Source organism: Mytilus galloprovincialis, chromosome 10 (genome assembly GCF_965363235.1).
Source record: "Mytilus galloprovincialis chromosome 10, xbMytGall1.hap1.1, whole genome shotgun sequence".
Taxonomy (NCBI): Eukaryota; Metazoa; Mollusca; class Bivalvia; order Mytilida; family Mytilidae; genus Mytilus; species Mytilus galloprovincialis.
The window spans coordinates 38,629,810-38,649,324 of record NC_134847.1 but is presented as its reverse complement, the minus strand read 5'-3'; the positions used below and the strand labels follow the sequence as shown (position 1 = coordinate 38,649,324).

The following is a 19,515-nucleotide window of genomic DNA, read 5'->3' as shown; positions in this document are numbered from 1 at the left end:
GCAAACAAATGTAGCAGGTTTAACCGTTTTACACATAACCCTGCTCTGAAAGGAAGGGGATATCATACTGGTTAATGTCTGTCCATCTGTGTATGTCTGTTTTATTAAAAATTGGTTGCATTTTTGGCTGGAAGTACAAATCATCAGAGTTTCTTGAAATTTGATATCAACCTTTCTTAGTTTGCAAACAAGCATGCAATTTTGGTAGATAGATTTTTCCGGTAAAACTAACCATTTCCTATATTCACTGCCAGGAAACTTAATCATTGTAATACTGTAAAAGCAGAAATTTTCGTGGAGGATTTATTTAATTTATTTCATGGAAAGAATATATCTGCGAAATTAAAACCCCCACGAAAAATTTAACCTCCATATAACACCACTTACATTTAAGGTAACCATGAAAATAAATCCCCAAGAAATCTTATAGAGAGACAAAACCACCAAATTTTAACCCCACGAAAAATAATGTTTCTACAGTAATTAGCAGCAGAATGTATCATACAGGCCAAAATCTACTTTTAAACTTAAAAAACAATGAGCATGAAGTTGTGATTCTTTGGGTGTAAGGAAATGAAGACTGATCGCAACCATATTTTAGAATTTTGGAATTCTCATATATTCTACCTTTCAAATTGTTTTATATACATATTCTATTGCTTTTGGGTGTCCTTCTTCAGTGTTAAGATTTTTCATAGGCAAGGTATATTTTAACTCATTGTTTTGTAGGGTGTTACTCATAGGCAAGGTATATTTTAACTCATTGTTTTGTAGGGTGTTACTCATAGGCAAGGTATATTTTAACTCATTGTTTTGTAGGGTGTTACTCATAGGCAAGGTATATTTTAACTCATTGTTTTGTAGGGTGTTACTCATAGGCAAGGTATATTTTAACTCATTGTTTTGTAGGGTGTTACTCATAGGCAAGGTATATTTTAACTCATTGTTTTGTAGGGTGTTACTCATAGGCAAGTTACATTTTAACTCATTGTTTTGTAGGGTGTTACTCAACTACGAATCAAACAACTATCCAGACAGAATGTGGAACCACCTTTTTGGATTCATGTAAGTACATGCTGGAATAAGAGGCTATTTTTAGAATACTTGATAACAAAATTTATCAATAGAGTTATAATCAATATTTAAGCTAGCATTTGAATTAAAAACAGTATATGAAAGAAATAAAAAAGATGTGGTATGATTGTCATTGAGACTTTCCATCACAGACCAAATGATATAGAAGTTAACAACTATAGCATGTATAGGTTACAGTACAGCCATCAACAATGAGCAATACCCATACTGCATAGGAAGTTAGTTATAAAATGCTGGAATTGACAAATGTGAAACAATTTGATTAAGAAAACTACACATATTTAAATTATAGTGTTATGATACAAAGCATTTCCTGGATTAAACTTACTGTTGAAGTTTGACTGAAAACTTCACCTTTAAATTAATATTGTAGTTATATATATAGTATTAAGAGATAACACGTCTCCAGCTAAACAGCTATTTGCAGCAGTAAAACTGTCAATGGACTTCCGCAAAGCAATACAATATAGTTATCTTTGTTCTAAGGCAAAATAAACCAAGCAATCAAACTTATATTGATGCTAATTAATTTTCATTAAATGAAAATTCTGTGAAATGATGTCATTTTCTTTGGCACCTAAACAGGGGGCCTCATATGTATATTTCCGGTGTCAAACGTAAACACTGGATGTTTTATAGCTTCTTATGAGCCTCATAATGTAATATAATTTGATTTTAAAAAAAATTAAGAGGTGCTAAACATGGGTTTTGTTTGCTTTTTATTGGAGTAAATGCATGTTAATACATTCCTGAATTCAAAATGTCGACTTCCCTTACTTACACTGAGACAAGGAGATAGTGAATTGACCGCTGATTAACATCCAATCAGAAGCATTGATACAAAATGATTGCATTAGAAATATAAATACCTAGATTGTTTCCCTTGTATTACCTAATGATATGATTTTGTTGACAGGTGCTGCTGTAGCTCCTACAAGTAAGTTACATAAATAAATTTAAGGAGGTAGACCTAGGTTAAGGGAAATAACTCTTAAAATCATCAGAACGATTATATCAACCATTTTCATCAATATATTCAAAGCTTCTAGGTTACATAGATTATTTCCAATCTGTTTCAGGTAAATTCTTGATATGAGACTTTTACAAACGCATCACTGAATTAAAGAGTTATCTCCCTGAACCAACAAGGTCTACCCACTTAAGTGAATAAAAAAAAATTATATAAATCATCTAATATTCTTCAGAATCCAAAACGTGTAAGCATGTTATGTTTTACAGGTAAACAAAAGCATGTCATTTCAACACTGAAGACAGCACTCATTTTATGTTAGATTGCACACGTATGACTCATTTTTCTGGATATTTATCAGTGGTGAGATACATCTAGGTGAATGATAAATTCTGGAAAAATCAACTATAACTTTTCTTTCAATCTGTTTGCAGATTTCATTGTTTAAAATTTGAGCGTATACTTCTTTGCCTTCAGCTTGATAGTGAAAAATTTAGTCCAATTAGAATTTTAATTGGAGCATTCTACGTTATTTTCAGTGACAGTGAAATGATGATTGTTATTTATTGTGGATATATTTATTTTTGTGGATTGATTAAAACTTGCATTTGCGTGGATACACAAATTGTATTTTGTGGTTTTGTAAAAGTCTGCATACAAGCGTGTACCCTCTAAATCCTCAAAAATTGATATCTCACAAATAATAATGAATCTACAGTCTACAGAAGTTACTTATACAGAAAGGTTGCTTATATCTGAAATTATTAACTTTTTACCATACATCATGTTCATGATTAGAAACAATGTATTTTAAAAACACAAAATGCATGTATTAATTTAAAAAGGTGAGTGGAAAAAAGAACGTAAACAATGACAAAGTTTCAGTTGCATTTTCCTTATTAAGAATATATCAGGTTTAAGATTTTTTTTCATATTGACTTTATGCATAGTTGATGTAGTTGAAGCTATATATGGGAAAGGTTCTAGGGATGAGGCATGGCTTTTTTTAAAATTGTATTAAAGGTAGAATATGTAGTAAATTTATTCTTGATTTTCTTGAATTGTTGTCTCTTAACAAGCTATATATGAAAGGTATAAAAAAGAGGTAAATTTGTTCAAGAATAGAAGAAAATTTGTCAACATGTATATATCTGTTAATGTTTCCCTTTAACATGTTTAAAAACAAAACAATGAAAACCTTCCACTAATTCAAAATGACCTTGAATAGACCATTTTCATATAACTGACTATTGACTCCCAAGTACCAGTATGTAATTTTTCGACAGATTTCCTACTCTGTGGTATAAAACTCTGGTACTGGGTCAATAGGGAGCAAGTCTGAAGAAGTAAAATCAAGCTTACAATAGGTGAATAAATTGGAAAATTGTAACTGTATACTTTGATTTTTTTGCTGTATATAAAAAACAAAACAGTTAATTTTCTCTCCAAATTTTGCCCATTGAAAGCTTGATTTTACTTTTACTTGCTTTTCCTAACTATGGACTAAAATTATTTACCGCAGGGTAGGAAACACGTCAACAAATTCATATACTTCAGAGTCAAAAGATTGGTTTTATGAAAATAGTCATTTGGAAAAAGATAATTTTTAGCCTCTTTCTGACATTTACAGCTGCGGCACCATCTAAAGGTGGCATTAATCATCATTTTGATGGAGTTTCATTCATTGGTGGAGTTATTTTATGTGGAGCAATAGTTGCCATCATATTTTTTGGATGCAGGTGGTACCAGGCCAGACAGGGAAGCAACTACCATACCCTTTAGGCAAATGTACTTGTTAATGTAGTTTCTTCAATTTATTTTAAAGCATGAGTTTTTTTATGTATTTTTTTCTTTTTTTGTAAACTGTTTAATATTTTTTTTTATACTGGTTGATAAGATTTGACTTCCTGATAAGCTGATATTTCAATTTTTCATTTTAATAAATTTCTTAACAGGAAATATTGATTTATTCAAATCGAAAAAAAATAATTTGCCATTGACATCAACACAGTATGAAGTTCAAGATTATTTTTTTTAATTGCATGTCCTCTGACATTTTATTTTCAATAATCCCAAAGCATGAACTTTTTCATTGTATATATTAATTAATTGTTCATGTATGACAATATATTCTAATTAAGTAATGGATGATTAATTTTAGAACAGCTTTTAACGAGTGTGATATGTTTACTTAAAATATGATGGCAACTACCCTATATCAACAGAGATGACAAACTTTTGATTTATTTAGGCAGATTATTTTTTACAGACATCAGGACCAGTTTGTCATTGTTTTAAGGTTGTTCGCTTCTCTTGTTTCAGAATGTTTGCCAGTTATTCAGAATCCTCTGGTTTTATCCATGTAGTGCCATTAAAATTTCACTTCCCCCAACCAACCCCCCTCCCACTGACCCCTACTTTTTTTTTCATGATTTTATTACGTAACCATATTTAAAAATGCTATAAAATCCTTGTTTTTTTTATGCCCTATTTATGGGCATTATGTTTTCTTGTCTGTGCGTCCGTCCGTCCGTTCATCCGTCCGTTTGTCCGTCTGTCCCGCTTCAGGTTAAAGTTTTTGGTCGAGGTAGTATTCTATGAAGTTGAAGTCCAATCCACTTGAAACTTAGCACACATGTTCACTATGATGCAATCTTTCTAATTTTAATGCCAAATTATAGATTTCCCCCCCATTTTCATGGTCCAGTGAACATAGAAAATGATTGTGCGGATGGGGCAACCGTGTACTGGGAACACATTCTTGTTTTATATCTTTTAAAAGAGAAAGGGTGCCAAGGTTAAATGTATAAGTCCAAAGAGAATTATTTCCCACAAAATTTTCAACTGCCTATATCTGTCAAACAAGCACGCAGACCCTTTAATTTTTTCTGTTTTTTTAGTTCCTTTATTTATATAGTTTCAATTTACAACAGTCTTTTTAACAGCTCGTAATTCTTATTTTGAAACGGAGTAACGAACATCCTCAAGATAAAACCGAATTAAATAGAACCATCACACCCATCTACATTGAACACATCTGTATCCATAATTGTTTTATTAATTGGTGATGAATATGCATGACATTCACTGCCAAAGGTGATGAATATGCATGACGTTCACTGCCAACGGTGATGAATATGCATGACATTCACTGCCAACGGTGATGAATATGCATGACGTTCACTGCCAACGGTGATGAATATGCATGATATTCATTTACAGGATCTGTCATTTCTTGGTTGCATTTTCATCAATTTTAGTTGTAACTGTTAGCTTCCGTATATTGTTTGGTGTTGAATGTTAGAAATGTTGTAAGTCAATGAAATAAAAATGAATGAGTTCAAATATAATATGTGGGTTCATTATAATTTGTGGGATACCAATTTTTGTGTATACCACTACTAAAGGCAAACAATTAAACAACGAAATACACATTTATCTATATGCTTATATGCAGACTTTTGCAAAACCATAAAATCACACATCCATGAAATACAATTTTTTATCTTTCCAAGAAAATTATTTTCCACAAATATAATTGAATCCACAGTATAAAATATGTAATTTCATCTCATTGATCAGAGCTTTTGGTACAGGCTTTTAACTTTTAAAACCACTTTAAAGTGAAATTGCTTGGATAATAAATGAGGTGGGAGAAAAACTAAATTAGTATAACTTTTTCATGTAACTCTTGATTATGTTTACATCATATATATGTATAAATAGAAAGTGCCTTTTCATGTAGAAACAATTGCTGAAATAAATGTATAATGGTTCTGTTACTATGTTTACCTATATTCAGCTTTATAGCACTTTATTTGTCATTTTTAACTGTTTTGAATCAAGCGTCGACAATGAGTTTTTCTTTCTCTCCTGCTTCAGCCAGATAGCCACAATCATCAAACTGATTATACTGCCATAGATTTCATGTTCATACAGAACCAAACCCTAAACTAATTGAATTTAATTCTGGTTTATCATCGAAGGATTTAAAATTAAAAGCCTCTTCTGACAGTGCTAATACAACTGCAGGAGGAAGAGCGTTCCAATACTGGATGTTTTTTTGGGAAAAATTAGTTCTTGCCATTATCACAGGATGCTAATGGTAATTGGAATCATTCATTGTGCATAGTTCTCGATGGTTATTTTGGTGGTATTAGATGACTTTTCTTTGATATTGCCACTTTGTTCACTATTTTGTAGAGTGTGGCAAGTCTTACCTTCTTACCTTGTTCTAGAAATGTCATTTAAGCTTTGCTTAAGATTTTAAGATTGAGTCACAACACAAATAGTAAATTGTTATCATTATTCAACAGAAGTTAGAAATAGAAAAGTTAAAAGTCACTCTATTTGTTTTGAAACCTTCATCGACTTCCATTTTCTATGTCATTTTTTGCTTTGTTTAGTTTCATTAACATTCAACCCTAATGTCTACTTTTTCATCACATGCAGATTTTAACTTTTATTGCAGCTGCAGCGCCATCTACAGACAGACATTTTGATGGAGCCTCCTTCATTGGTGGAATAGTATTGTGTGCTGGGATCATTTTGATCATCTTCTTCGTTCTGAAATGGTACAAATCTAGACAGGCCTCCAGCAACTACCATCAGATGTAAAACATAGAGGAGTACTGAGAAACTGTAGAGGATGAATTTCTATTTCCTGGATTTTATAGTTATGTTACACTTTATGTCATTTCTTGTCTTTCAAACATGTTTTAAAATCAAAGTTATCTCATTTATTTAAAATTCTTAATATTGTAACCTAATTTTTCATGTGATTTGGAGTTGGGTGTTTTTTAAGGCTTAAAAGTAGTTATTTTCTAAAATTTGATTTAAAAATTAGATTTAAAAATTTATAATTTAAAAATTTAGTTTAAAAATTTAATTTAAAAATTTGATTTAAAAATTTAATTCAAAAATTTGATTTAAAAATTTAATTCAAAAATTTGATTTAAAACTCTATGAGAATTGTTTCCAATTGGTTGTAATACTGAATTACTTATATATAACTGAATCTCTTTTGTTTTTGGAAAAATGTGATATTTTTCTTTATGTTCACATATATAGTTACAGAATTTACCACTAAACGTAATTATATCAAAACTTAATGTCAGCATTATTTCTTAAAGTGCCTGGATAAACAAGCCAAAAATAGATTGACAGAGTTCATATTTAAATCTTTAATCTTTTTTTATTGCTATTGCAGTTTGAAAATATTTCAAATGTCTCTATAATAATGAAAATGTTCAGTTGTTGTGCTGTGTTAAGGTGCTGTACATGAAAAGAAAGAAAAAATGAAGGCTAAACATAAAAAAAAATTAAATTCCGCGAGGTGAACCAACGCCTGTGAAATCGTTTTGGTAGAGTCCCTGAAGTGGATACCTTGGTATGCCGGGTTGTCAAATCATGCAAATGAATGCAATCCTTAAATAATAATTAAAATTGACAACAACACTTCAAAAGATCTGCAATTTTATTATCTATGTCTACATGTTTCGCCTGCAAGGCAGGCTTCATCAGGACAATTTTTATACAGAAATTGAGCCCCTGAAGTACTCAAAGTGGTGCATTAAATTTGACGTCGTCATGGTGAGAGAAACAATGAAAAGTGAAAGTAGCAATACAGAGTTATAAATAGATAAGATAAATATAGAAAATTAAAGTTTGTATACAATGTAACTTGAGTTCGTTTTACTATTATATGATACATAAAATTGTTCTAAAGGCTTGGCATCTAATAGGACGAACTTCCCATGGTTCCTACCACTTCGCAAGGCTTCTCTTCCAACCTGGCCATAGTTGGAGGTTACTACTTCCCGGCGCGTCGGCAACAATAGGAAGATTAGATTAAAAAATTGTTGTAGAAATCATTGAAATGTTGATGTTTGTTGTTTTGTTTCATTGAGTAAAAAACTGTGGTGTTTGCATATCTAGGATTTTGAAAACGGGGCCCCATCATGGCAACTTTAGGGGTAGGACTTTAAAAAATAGTATATTCATTAACCATATAAGTAGCTCCATAAGGGGACAGGGCCATCCCCTAAATCTGCCATTGTGTATTGTTAGCATATAATTCTTTATTTAGATTTTAAAGAAATTGTTGAGAGATTTCATTATTTTGTGAAGGATTAGAATAAAAGGATTATATTTTTGTATTTGAGGGAGTATGATACATTACCATAGTAACAGATTTATGTGATATTTTGTTTTTAGTTAACAAAGATTTGTTGATTCATATTTTGGACCATTTTTTCATCCTTACAAATATGGCTAACATTTTGGGACACTTCACTATCTGAATTTCTTATACAATAAAAGGAGAATAAAACACTTAACAAGCCATTGTAACACAAGAATTAAATAACAACTTCAGCTTTAGTTTAAGCTGTGCTAAATGAAAAATAAAAACCAATGCAACATGTCATATATATATTTAACAAGTTAAAGTTGGGTCAGATACAAATTTGTTTATATATTGTGTGGAAATTATAACCATAGTTAGACCATGGAAGTATTATTTAAAAGGAATAACATCGAGTAATTAGCATGTATTAACGGCCTGTAGAGCCCTGTACTAAAGTTATATGATTTTATCCAATTATAGTCTCAGCGATAGAACCCCTTTGGTTACTATCTGTGATACCGCGGTTGTAAAATGGCATCTGCAATTTCTTATCAGTCACATGATTTTATCGAGTCCGGTAATTTTAAAGTACCTGTGTGAAATCCGAGGTTTATTAATAAGAAGGTGGCGCTGTATCATATAAAACCTCTGCCTTCAGATGAAGTCGTATGATGTAAAAAACTTGAAAAACGGACGAGAATTGTTCAAACTACAGCAGTTTAACATGGAAAATTGTATTTAATTTAGCATATTTTTGCTTTTTACCGTTTGTTTTAAACTGTTCTAAAAGTATTTTCCGGTTAAAAGCGGATCCCGAGTTAAACAGATAAATACCGATGAATCGATCAGGTTTCACATGATGTTTAACAAAATAATGTAGGCAAATGTAGGCATAGATTTTTTTACTGTTGAAATGTGCAAAGTTAATCGAGATTGAATAAAAGAATATTTACTTTCAAGTATTATAAATTTATGTATATGTCATAAATGTCATTGATTGCATTATTGAAACTGGACAACTAAAATGGGGATAATATTTTCGTAAATATATATTATTGTGGAATGCTTGTATTAATATAATAAGCTATACTGCAAAAATTATAACAAACCGACGAAATGGGCTTGAATCTATCTGTCTTACGGTAAATTCATTTTTACACAAATTAGTTTATGTATCAAGAACTTAAATTGAAGGATAGAACCGTTTAGAATTGTGAATATTTTAATTGACTATAAATACACGAAGGATTTAGATTTTTCGTATTTAATAAAGGGGGTCCAAACGTATTTTTTTTACAATCATCTTCTTAACTTACGGAAATGTTTTTTTAACTGTCTGTAAATATTAAAATTGAAATGACACAATCTTGTTCTCCAATTTCGTATGTGATAGCTGTCGGTTTAAACTATTATGATCAAACTAACCAAAAATAGGGAAAAATTGGACTAAAATAAAAATTGAACGAATGACTCTTTTCGGCAGCGTACATCAACGGAATGTAACGAATGGACTATTCGGGTTATTTCGCACGTATAAACGACAAAAACTTGTCTGTTCGTTCTCCGTGAACACGAAAATGACAGATAAGTGTCAGTGATTTGATCGATCACATGCGGAGAATCAACTTCCATGCCAGATATTGAACCAATTAACAAGTTATTGAAAGATGGGCGGTAACACAGATGAAACCTTTGAAGTGACGACGATGTTATTCCTTTCAATATTACTTCCATGGTTAGACATTTAAATTACTGTAAAACCCCACATTTGGAGGTCATGGAATCTTTGCTTCACACATTTTATATTTTTACAACAAAGAAAAATCATGATCATCTTGCCAGCCAATATATTTGATGAAATAATTTGATATTTATCAAACTATGTTAAGGTACATATATTGTTTTGTTTACAGATAATTGCATTCCATTCCTTATATATTACATTGGTAATTCACCAGATTCAAAGAATTGTGGATAATTTCATTGGTTTTAAGCCAAAATGAATATAACTTCCTACCATTGGTTGAAGATCAATTGTTTTAGAAAATATCAACCAATCAAAGCAATATGGTGTACAATTTAAAAATATTACCCAGAATGCATTTGCTTTTGAATCATTAAATTTATTTTGTTTTATAATATGCATAATCTTGGAAGAATCTGGTTAATGATCTGTGAGATCTGTTTGTTTATGTTTTGATGTGATTGTAATTTGTATTATCTGCTGTAATTAAGCTATGGATTTCATTTTCAGTTTAAATTGTAAACAAGTTTTCAAGGAATTTGCTTGTCAATGTAGATATTTTTAGAGGTAATTTAGACAATTAACAATAATATTGTTTTACAAAATAGCTTTAGGCATTGAAAGAAAAAATGTTGTGTTTCCAGATTTATATGAAGTTAAAGTGGGAATGGTCAATGGGTCAAATTTTTATAAAAATAACTTTCCATAAAAAATGAAGCATCATTTTTTTGGGGATTTTGGATGGTTCTTGGTGTACAAACAAATAAGATTAGATCATTAACTGCAAACACAACATTTTTCTATCATAACCATTAACATATACTGTGGATTTATTATTATTATTTGGATACACATTTTAGTGGATTTTGTAGTGACCCTTGAACCACGAAATCAAATGTCCAACAAATAACAAATTTTGAATAGGCATTTATGGTGGTACCCAACACTTTCACTAAAATTAATTTGTCTCGTTTAATTTTCATAAAATTTTGTCAAAGTATGTACTTTGATCCTTTAACAAAAATATAAAAAATTCAAAAATTTTGAACCAACCGTTTTGTCAGAAAAATTACACTGGTTATGTAGCAGTGTGACAAACACCAATTTTGATCATTGAGAAGCTAAATACTCCTTTTACAACACAATGTAATTAAAACGTTTAGATGACTTTACAGAGTTATCTCCCTGTTGTGTTAGGTACCACCTTATGCAGAACTTTGCAAAACCATGAAATCAAATATCCAAGAAAATGCAAGTTTTCCTCAATCCACGAAAATTGATACCCACACAAATAAATGAATCTACAGTAGTTGAATAGCTTTGTGCAAGTTTCTTTTTTGTTGCTGATATTTACAGCATGCAAAGATAAATGAACTTTTAATTTCAAATAGCATCACCTGGAACTTCATTGAAATTAATAAATTTTCCTTCGTTGGACTACAAAAAATACATTCTTATATTAATTTTGTGATATGTTTTGTGATTTAGATGATGTGTCTATTGATGAATGTGATTTTGTTTGTTTATTTTATTTGTCTTTGCCAATTAAGTGCTATTTAAATGTTCATATATTTTATGTAAATGTATTATCATATTTTGTTTCTTTATATATGACAAGGAAGAGTTTTTCATATCATATAATTTTATTTTATAATGTGCTTTCAATTTGTATATAATAAGTTAAATAGGAAAGAAAGAAAAAACATAGTTGTGATTGTATCTCCATCAGCAGTTTCAATGCTATTATCAATTTTCCTGAATTTCAGACCTTATCAGAATGGTAAATAGGAAAAAAAAAATAAAAAAATTAAAAAATTTGTTGTGATCTAGTACCATCAGCAGTTTCAGTGCTTTTATTAATTTTCCTGAGTTTCAGACCTTATCAGTATGGTAAATAGGAAAGACAAAAAAAAAAAAATTGTGATCTTAAAACCATCAGCAGTTTCAGTACTTTTATCAATTTTCATGAGCTTCAGACCCTATCAGTTTTCGTATTTTTGCAAATTACCCATGGGGCCACAGTGGCAAATTAGATCAACCACAGTGATCATTATCCTTTCAACTCTTGAGATTTTGAGTTCAAACCCTGCTCACAGCTAGATGCTTTAAGACGTTAAATGACAAAATTGCTATTGATATTGTTTAAAGTATGGTGGTTATCAATTGGATGCCAGCTTCCTACATCAACAGAACACTGACCGCCATGATATAGCCATGGTCTTGAAATATTTTGCATAGCATACACGAGAATAATATTTATATACTTCTTAAGAAGAAAAAAGTAAAACAGGTGCATCTGGTGAAATCATGTGGTAGGTTAGATGGCTAACACTATCTTCTTTAGAACTTCCATCATTGCATAAAAATTATCTATTCAGTATGGAATACAAGAGCTTCTTCTATTTTGTCTTTATCGTGTCATTTTCAAATAGTTTACATGTTTACGCATCAAGATCATAATGATAAATTGTTTGCAGTAGAATATAAATATGTTAATTAGTTGAGGTGAATGGTCATGTGTATAATTTATTGGGTGATAGGTACTGAGACATTCAGATGCTTAATATAATTTTTCATGAATCTTTGCTGATCCCCATTTAGATGACAAACAAAAAAAGATAATTAATAAACAAAACAAAAATTAATGAGGCATTTTCATTTGGATGATTATATAACAAAATTAACTTCAAAATCCGATTAAGGTGGTACCCAACACTTTAACTAAAATTAATTTGGCTCGTTTAATTTTCTTAAAATTTTGACAAAGTATTTACTTTGACCCTTTTTACAAAGATATAAAAATTTCAAACAATTTGAACCAACCGTTTTATCAGAAAAGTTACACTGGTTTTAGAGCAGTTTGACAAACAATTATTTTGATCATTGAAAAGCTTAATATTCCCTTAACAACACAACGTAATTAAAACGTTTAGATGATTTTACAGAGTTATCTCCCTGTAGTGTTAGGTACCACCTTAATTTATTGTTTGAGAATATTCAGGTTTTGAAAAAAAATTCAGCAGCAAATAAGAAAAAAATCATCCCTCTGTAATAGACAAAGCAGAAAATTTGAATATCTCTTGTACTGTTTTAACATGTAGTAGGTTTTCCTATTGGTTAATAGCACTTGCAAATGGTTAATAAAAACATTATATTGTAGATAGATTTTTGTCATTTTGTCATCATCACTCATAATCTTTATCTTTTTGTCAGTCCATCCAGTATATATTAAAGAAATCTCAATATATTCTTGCTTTAAGTTTTTATTCAAATAAAATAAGCTTATCCTGCTGGAAAATATTTTTTTTGTTCTAAAAACCAAGATATTTTAGTTTATAGAATAGATTTTTTGTATCGTATTGAAAAATATATTTGCTAAATGGGTATTTTTTTTTATTATTCTTTGGTTAAACAGAATCATCTCGTAAGTAATTACTTAATATTAACCAGAAACCATTTTGGATGCAAGAATTGTAATGTGGTGCTTCGTTATCATAATTGGCTGTTTCAAAATCTAATGAATTGTGGGTAATATTTTCAGAAGTGTTACACCAAAACGTTGTGATTGGTTGAAAACGTCCAAAACAATGAAAATTCAACCAATGTTGTGACGTTATTTTCATTGTGGGTAGGAACAATGAAATTACCCATAGTCCTTTATATTCTGAAACAGCCAATTAGCAATCTCAGCAATCTCAGGAACTTTGAATTATTTCTGGAGCTACACAGCTGAAGTATTATCATACAAACATTTTACTGGCTTATAAGTGTTTGTCCATTTTTATGAACCTTTAAACTTGGATGCCACTGGTCTATCGAATTTATTTGTCTGATTTTTTATGATGATTCTAGTCTACTTTGCCCAATGTCCTTTTTTGCATTGAAAAGGACTACTCAGTACTGACCATATACAGAACAAATTTCAACCAAAAACATACCATTACTTGACAACTTTATTTTAAAATAAAATGTAATGTTAGAAATAAGGAAGGTTAATTGTATAGATGCTTTAAAGGAGGGATTCATAGCTTTTTTAGCTGAGGGAAAGACTAGTTATTCTTAGTTAGAACAATGCGTGATTAACAGGCGCTGGTCAAATACTGATACATTACATTTAACTTAAATTATTCAGTATGCTAATTTAAACCCAAATTTATATGATGAAAAATAAACAGTTTGAGTTTTTGATGCATTTAGCTCTTAAATGATCTCCAATGTAACTTTTGATATTTCTTGTTTGTTTCTTTGGAATTTTTAATAGTAAAAGTAGGCCTAATAGTATATCATTATAAAATTTTTACTATATTTCTGTAACAAGGAGAGAAAAAAAACATAACTGCAAGGGTAAGCCTTTATATATTGCACTGGTAAAAGGGTATTGTTTAATCGTGTTCTATAGAATATTCTTAATCTCTAAATTTAGATAATTTGTTGAGAAAGTACTGTAGATTTATGACACATGTCTCATTTAATTATATATAGTAAATACTAATATAGAAATACTCAAGTTGTAAAGTTAAAAAAAAGAAATATGTTGAAAAATTTAATACTGTGGATTCACAATTATTCATTGGATACCAATTTTCGTGGGTATAGGTGTACCACGAAATTAAATGTCCAACGAATGACAAATTTTCTACAGGCTTGTATGAAGACTTTGTCAAAACCACAAAATTAAATGTCCCAGAACAAAAGCATTGAGTTTTCCTTCATCCACAAAAATTGGTACCCACGAAAAATAAATGAATCCACAGTAGAATTGATAACAAGATTTTGGCCTCTTTGTATATGTTGCTTATATAATTACAAATTATAATTTTGTACAAATTATAAATTTGAACAGGCTTTTTGTAAAGCATTATTTTGACATACACCTTCTTTTACCAGGTGATACAGGTTGATGTTAAATAAATGAACAGTAAAATGGTTTACACAAATTCACATTCAGACATTTCTTCAACCTAAATTTAATAAAGTTACAAGTATTTCAGTGGAATGGGTCATATAACATATAAACAAACTATAGGGGCCAGCTGAAGGACACCTACGGGTGCAGGAATTCTCGCTACATTGAAGACCCACTGGTGGCCTTCGGCTGTTGTCTGCTCTATGGTCGGGTTGTTGTCGCTTTGACACATTCCCCATTTTCTTTCTCAATTTTAGTTTTTGGGATTCATTCATTCAGCTTACTAATCAAAATATATCATTATGTTCCTAATATATTAGTGTAAATAAAAGTTAAAAGCTGTTGAAATGTATTTTGTTGTTATTTTAAATATGTCGCGAACACTTAGTTAATCTGAATGATTTTTCAGTGCATATGTGCAAGACAATCTTACAATGTTATCTTTTATGGACATTCTTATAAAAAAATAGAACATTCGGGAAGAATGTTCCCTATTTGGATATGTCACATTGTTATGGATAATACAGTTTTCATTGTCTAACAACAATAAAAAGTCATTTGCATTTTTCAGAAAAAAAGGACATATTTAATGCAGCAGCTGAACAGCCTATATTTAATTGAAATAAGTTATGTAATATGATTTAAATTCCGACACATACTGAAATCAATTGCAACATTTGTCAAATCTAAAATGATTATTTTGGAGATGAAAATCCTGTAGAATCATCAGAAAATAAAGATTGGGTCTGCATGCCAAATATGTTTGCATATAGAATAAGGTTTGAAATTGATAACTCTGAATGGTACAGATAGGAGAGCTATTCAATATTTATATAAAAATTTCAAACTCTATTTGATTATCCGTCTGAACAGAGAATTTCTTCCATTTCTTCTACCATTATTATATCATTTTAAACAAGTAGTTTGTTATATACAAATTGCCAGAATATTGTCAATATACTGCAAGTTCACTCGAAGCTCCTTAATATTCAACCTGTCCTGTTGCTTATTTGCAATTTCATGTTCCTTTATTTATGAATGTTTCAAATTTGAAACCATAACACATGAGGAGCAGGATCCGCTTTCCCCTCCGGAGCACCTGAGACCACTCCCAGTTTTTGTTGGGGTTCGTGTTGCTTAGTCTATAGTTTTCTATGTTGTGTATTGTGTACTATTGTTTGTCTGTTGGTCTTTTTCTTTTTTAGCCATGACATTGTCGGTTTATTTACGATCTATAAGTTTGAATGTCCCTCTTGTATCTTTCGCCCCTCTTCTAGAAAAGGTTCTTAAGCAAGTCTGTCTCTAAACAAATGCCCCAATTGGTAGTTCTCCCAAAAGTGCAGCTGCTATAGTTTATAAAAGTAAAACGTATTAAAACCTGGGACTATCATACTATTGACACAAAAATGTGTCCATAGTATACAGATGCCTCACACGCACTATCATTCTAGTATGTTCAATGGACCGTGAAGTTGGGATAAAAACTCTAATTTGGCATTACAATTAGAAAGATCATATTGCAGGGAACATTATGTACTAAGTTTCAAGTTGATTGGACTTCAATTTCATCAAAAACTACTTTGACCAAAACCTTTAACCTGAAGCACGACAGACGAACGGAAGCAGACCGAAAAACATATTGCCCCATACTTATTGGGGCATAAAAAAGGTACAACTTTAAACCCATCTGAACTATATTCAAACATGATATGTTATACCAATTCATTGCCTGACTCTGCATTAAAATGATTAACAAAACAAATTGAACCAGAGTGTAACTGTCTGTCGGGAACTTGGCTTTAACATCTAGAAATTTACAGGGAGTTGCGGCTGAGAACTAGACTTAAAGGGAAATTCCGCGATTTTTTACTTATCATCTAATTATGTTCATCTTAACATAAAAAACACATTTGCAAAGTTTTAAATTTATATTCCTTCTAATAACGGAGAAAATCAAGTATTTGTAACTTTTTTGGTTGAATTCTCGAGTGGGTCGTGACGTATTAGCCCGATTTATTGAATTCTGGGAAAAAATAAAATCTGTTTAACTCTTATAGCTTATCGACAATATACGTAATTAAAAGCGCACAGCTGACGAATGGTCGAAGTTATAAACCACAATATAAGAATGAACGAAAGTGAATATGCATATATATACCGTTTTGTATTGATTGAATTAAACTCCTATAAAATTATCTCTAGTAAATGTTTTTGAATAAATCTAATTAATTATTGTTGAGATTTTTTTCATAAAATATTTATTGAACATTTTTACTGATATTGAACTGAAAATATTTCAGTTCTATTTACCGTTATTGTTTTGATAATCATTTCAATGCAACTAATGTGTGAGCAGAGTGTGTATATCATTTTGTAAAGGTCACTGTATATTTCTCGGCTTGAGGTCAATTCGTTTACCTTGTAGCTATTTAGCCGCAGGTGTGAGTTCAAGCGTACACAGGTATAAATGTTGTTATTTGGAAAGGATAAATAGAAAGGATTAGAGTATATGCTGTCATGATGTTAATACACTAAGATTAAATACACGATGAGAATAAAGATACAATAATTAAATTGTGTAAATTAATTGAAAATAAAATTCAGATTCGTAATTCCGAAAGTGTATAAAAATAAAAGGAAACAATTTTTGATTACTTTCTTAGCGGCAATTGGCGTAAAGATTCAAATATGAAGCAAAAAATAGTAGTTTTAATCTTTAATAAAAACTAAATGCAATATTACCCAATTTGATATACCATTGTACATCTGTTTGATATCATTGACTTTACCGGAATTTCTTAACTTGTATTCAAATCTGGCTGTGTTTAAATGCTAATAAAACTATTGCAATTTTAAAGTTTTTAATTGACAAAAAAATACAACATACAACATGCATAATTTTTTTTTAGTTTCTTTTTAACATTTTATTCTTACATAATTAAATTCATTTGACAATCATTTACACGAACTTTTTGTGATAAGAATACTAATTATCTAAGCTAAGGCATTATATCTTTTGAGGATTTTTGAGGATTTTTTAAAAAAATTCTATGATAATAGTTGTGCAATGTTGAACATGATAGCCGTCATTAATCCAAATAAGTAATACAGTAGTTGTAATAAAAGTTATACTTTAGTCATGCATTACAGATATTGACGAATTTATAATAGTTCGTTCATACATCGTTGTTCATGAAACAATCATTATTAGTATACATGTAAGTTTCCTGACGTATAAGAGCCATTGAGGATGAGCTCCAGAGAAATCAGACTAGTTGCGTTTCGTTCGTTTGTTTGTTGGGAAAGGAGAGGAAATGCAACCGCTTGTACAGATAAACGACAGAATTACCATACAAGCATTTATAGTCAACACAATCAGAAAGAGTTCCCATCGTTAGACGGGGAATATGAAGGCTTCCAAGAATGAACAAGTGACATGTCTAACTCTGAACAGTTAGAGAACAGACTATCGACATCGAACGCTTGTTCTTGATATTTGAAACTGCATGCATATATATACGTATACGTTTATGATATAGTGATGAGTTCTGACAAAAACTAAATTCCTTCATGGTTATATCTTGCCATACGTTTATATTGGTTTGTAAGGTGATTACTCAAAATCGTTATTTGAAAATCCTGTTTGTGAGATGTAGATTCATTTCAATACAGAAATTTCGTCTATATATTTCACAAGTGTATAACACGGAGAAGCTCTGAAGGTTCATTACTCCCATTTTGTTTGGGTGTGAACCATCGATGTTTACAGCAATATCAAGGAATAAGGTGATGATGGTAGAAAGAACTATGGGCGTCATGTGGCAAATATTACATGCATATCGGACAATGAGTTGTCAATCTGTATGAAAAGTTTTCCAATACAACCATATTATTGAGAAGGAATGTTTACATGCTATACTCTCGTACTAGTATTACAGGGTTTTTGTGGCGTTCACCTTAGACACACATCGTTTTAACGATGTTTAAAAAAAGACAGAACCAATTTAATGTCATATTTCCCTATTTTTAAAATATAACTAAAAAATTTTATCTGACAAGAATATCCCTATTTAGCGAACAAGTAATTTATTCTTTTTTCGGTTATTGAATACCAAGAAAGAAAATAAATCCCGAAATTAATTTGAAACTTTGATACTCAAAAGTTTCCCAGCAAAATATTCACATCCCCTGGGGATAATTAGTGTTCGTCCAGTGGCATATATAACAATTGTGATGACGAATTCCTTCCTTTGTTTGAGAACAATCTTATTGAAATATAAATCTGTGATTTTCCTAGGTCCACAGCTTCAATGAACCAAAGCAAAAGTTATACATCGACCTGTATTTAAATCAAATTGGTTCTCTTCTTCTTTTGGTATACAACTGTAGTCTTTCGACATTCGATGATTACATACTGTTGGCATACGTTGGCTAGTCTATTTACAACACTTTTACCCCTATTTATTCAAAATATATGTTTTTTTCTTATGTTCAATGTATACACGTATATATTTTAAATTGCGCTATAGTTCCGTAACTTTATATCCAGTCGTATAAACGAATCGTCGGCAAGTGCGTACATTTTTTAAATCAATATTTCTGGTCTGTTCCAATCTGTCCTTCACTATTGACAATGACTATATATTACATTTTCCCAAATTCACCCTTGGAAA

General features: G+C 30.5%; 1 protein-coding gene across 3 annotated transcripts in view; it reads left to right on the top strand.

Annotated features, from left to right (window-relative positions):
* Positions 1-7,386, top strand: part of LOC143047520 (uncharacterized) — a 41,321-nt gene extending 33,935 nt beyond the window's left edge. For 2 of the 3 annotated variants that reach the window (XM_076220575.1, XM_076220573.1), the window contains 4 exons: positions 1,000-1,065; positions 2,012-2,032; positions 3,696-3,853; positions 6,537-7,363. In XM_076220575.1, the coding sequence (XP_076076690.1) occupies positions 1,000-1,065; positions 2,012-2,032; positions 3,696-3,847 (239 nt within the window). In that variant the 3' untranslated portion in view covers positions 3,848-3,853; positions 6,537-7,363. Of the gene's footprint in view, positions 1-999; positions 1,066-2,011; positions 2,033-3,695; positions 3,854-6,536 lie in introns of all 3 variants that reach the window. The other variant, XM_076220574.1, reaches the window with a different exon arrangement.
* The last annotated feature ends 12,129 nt before the right edge of the window (positions 7,387-19,515 follow it).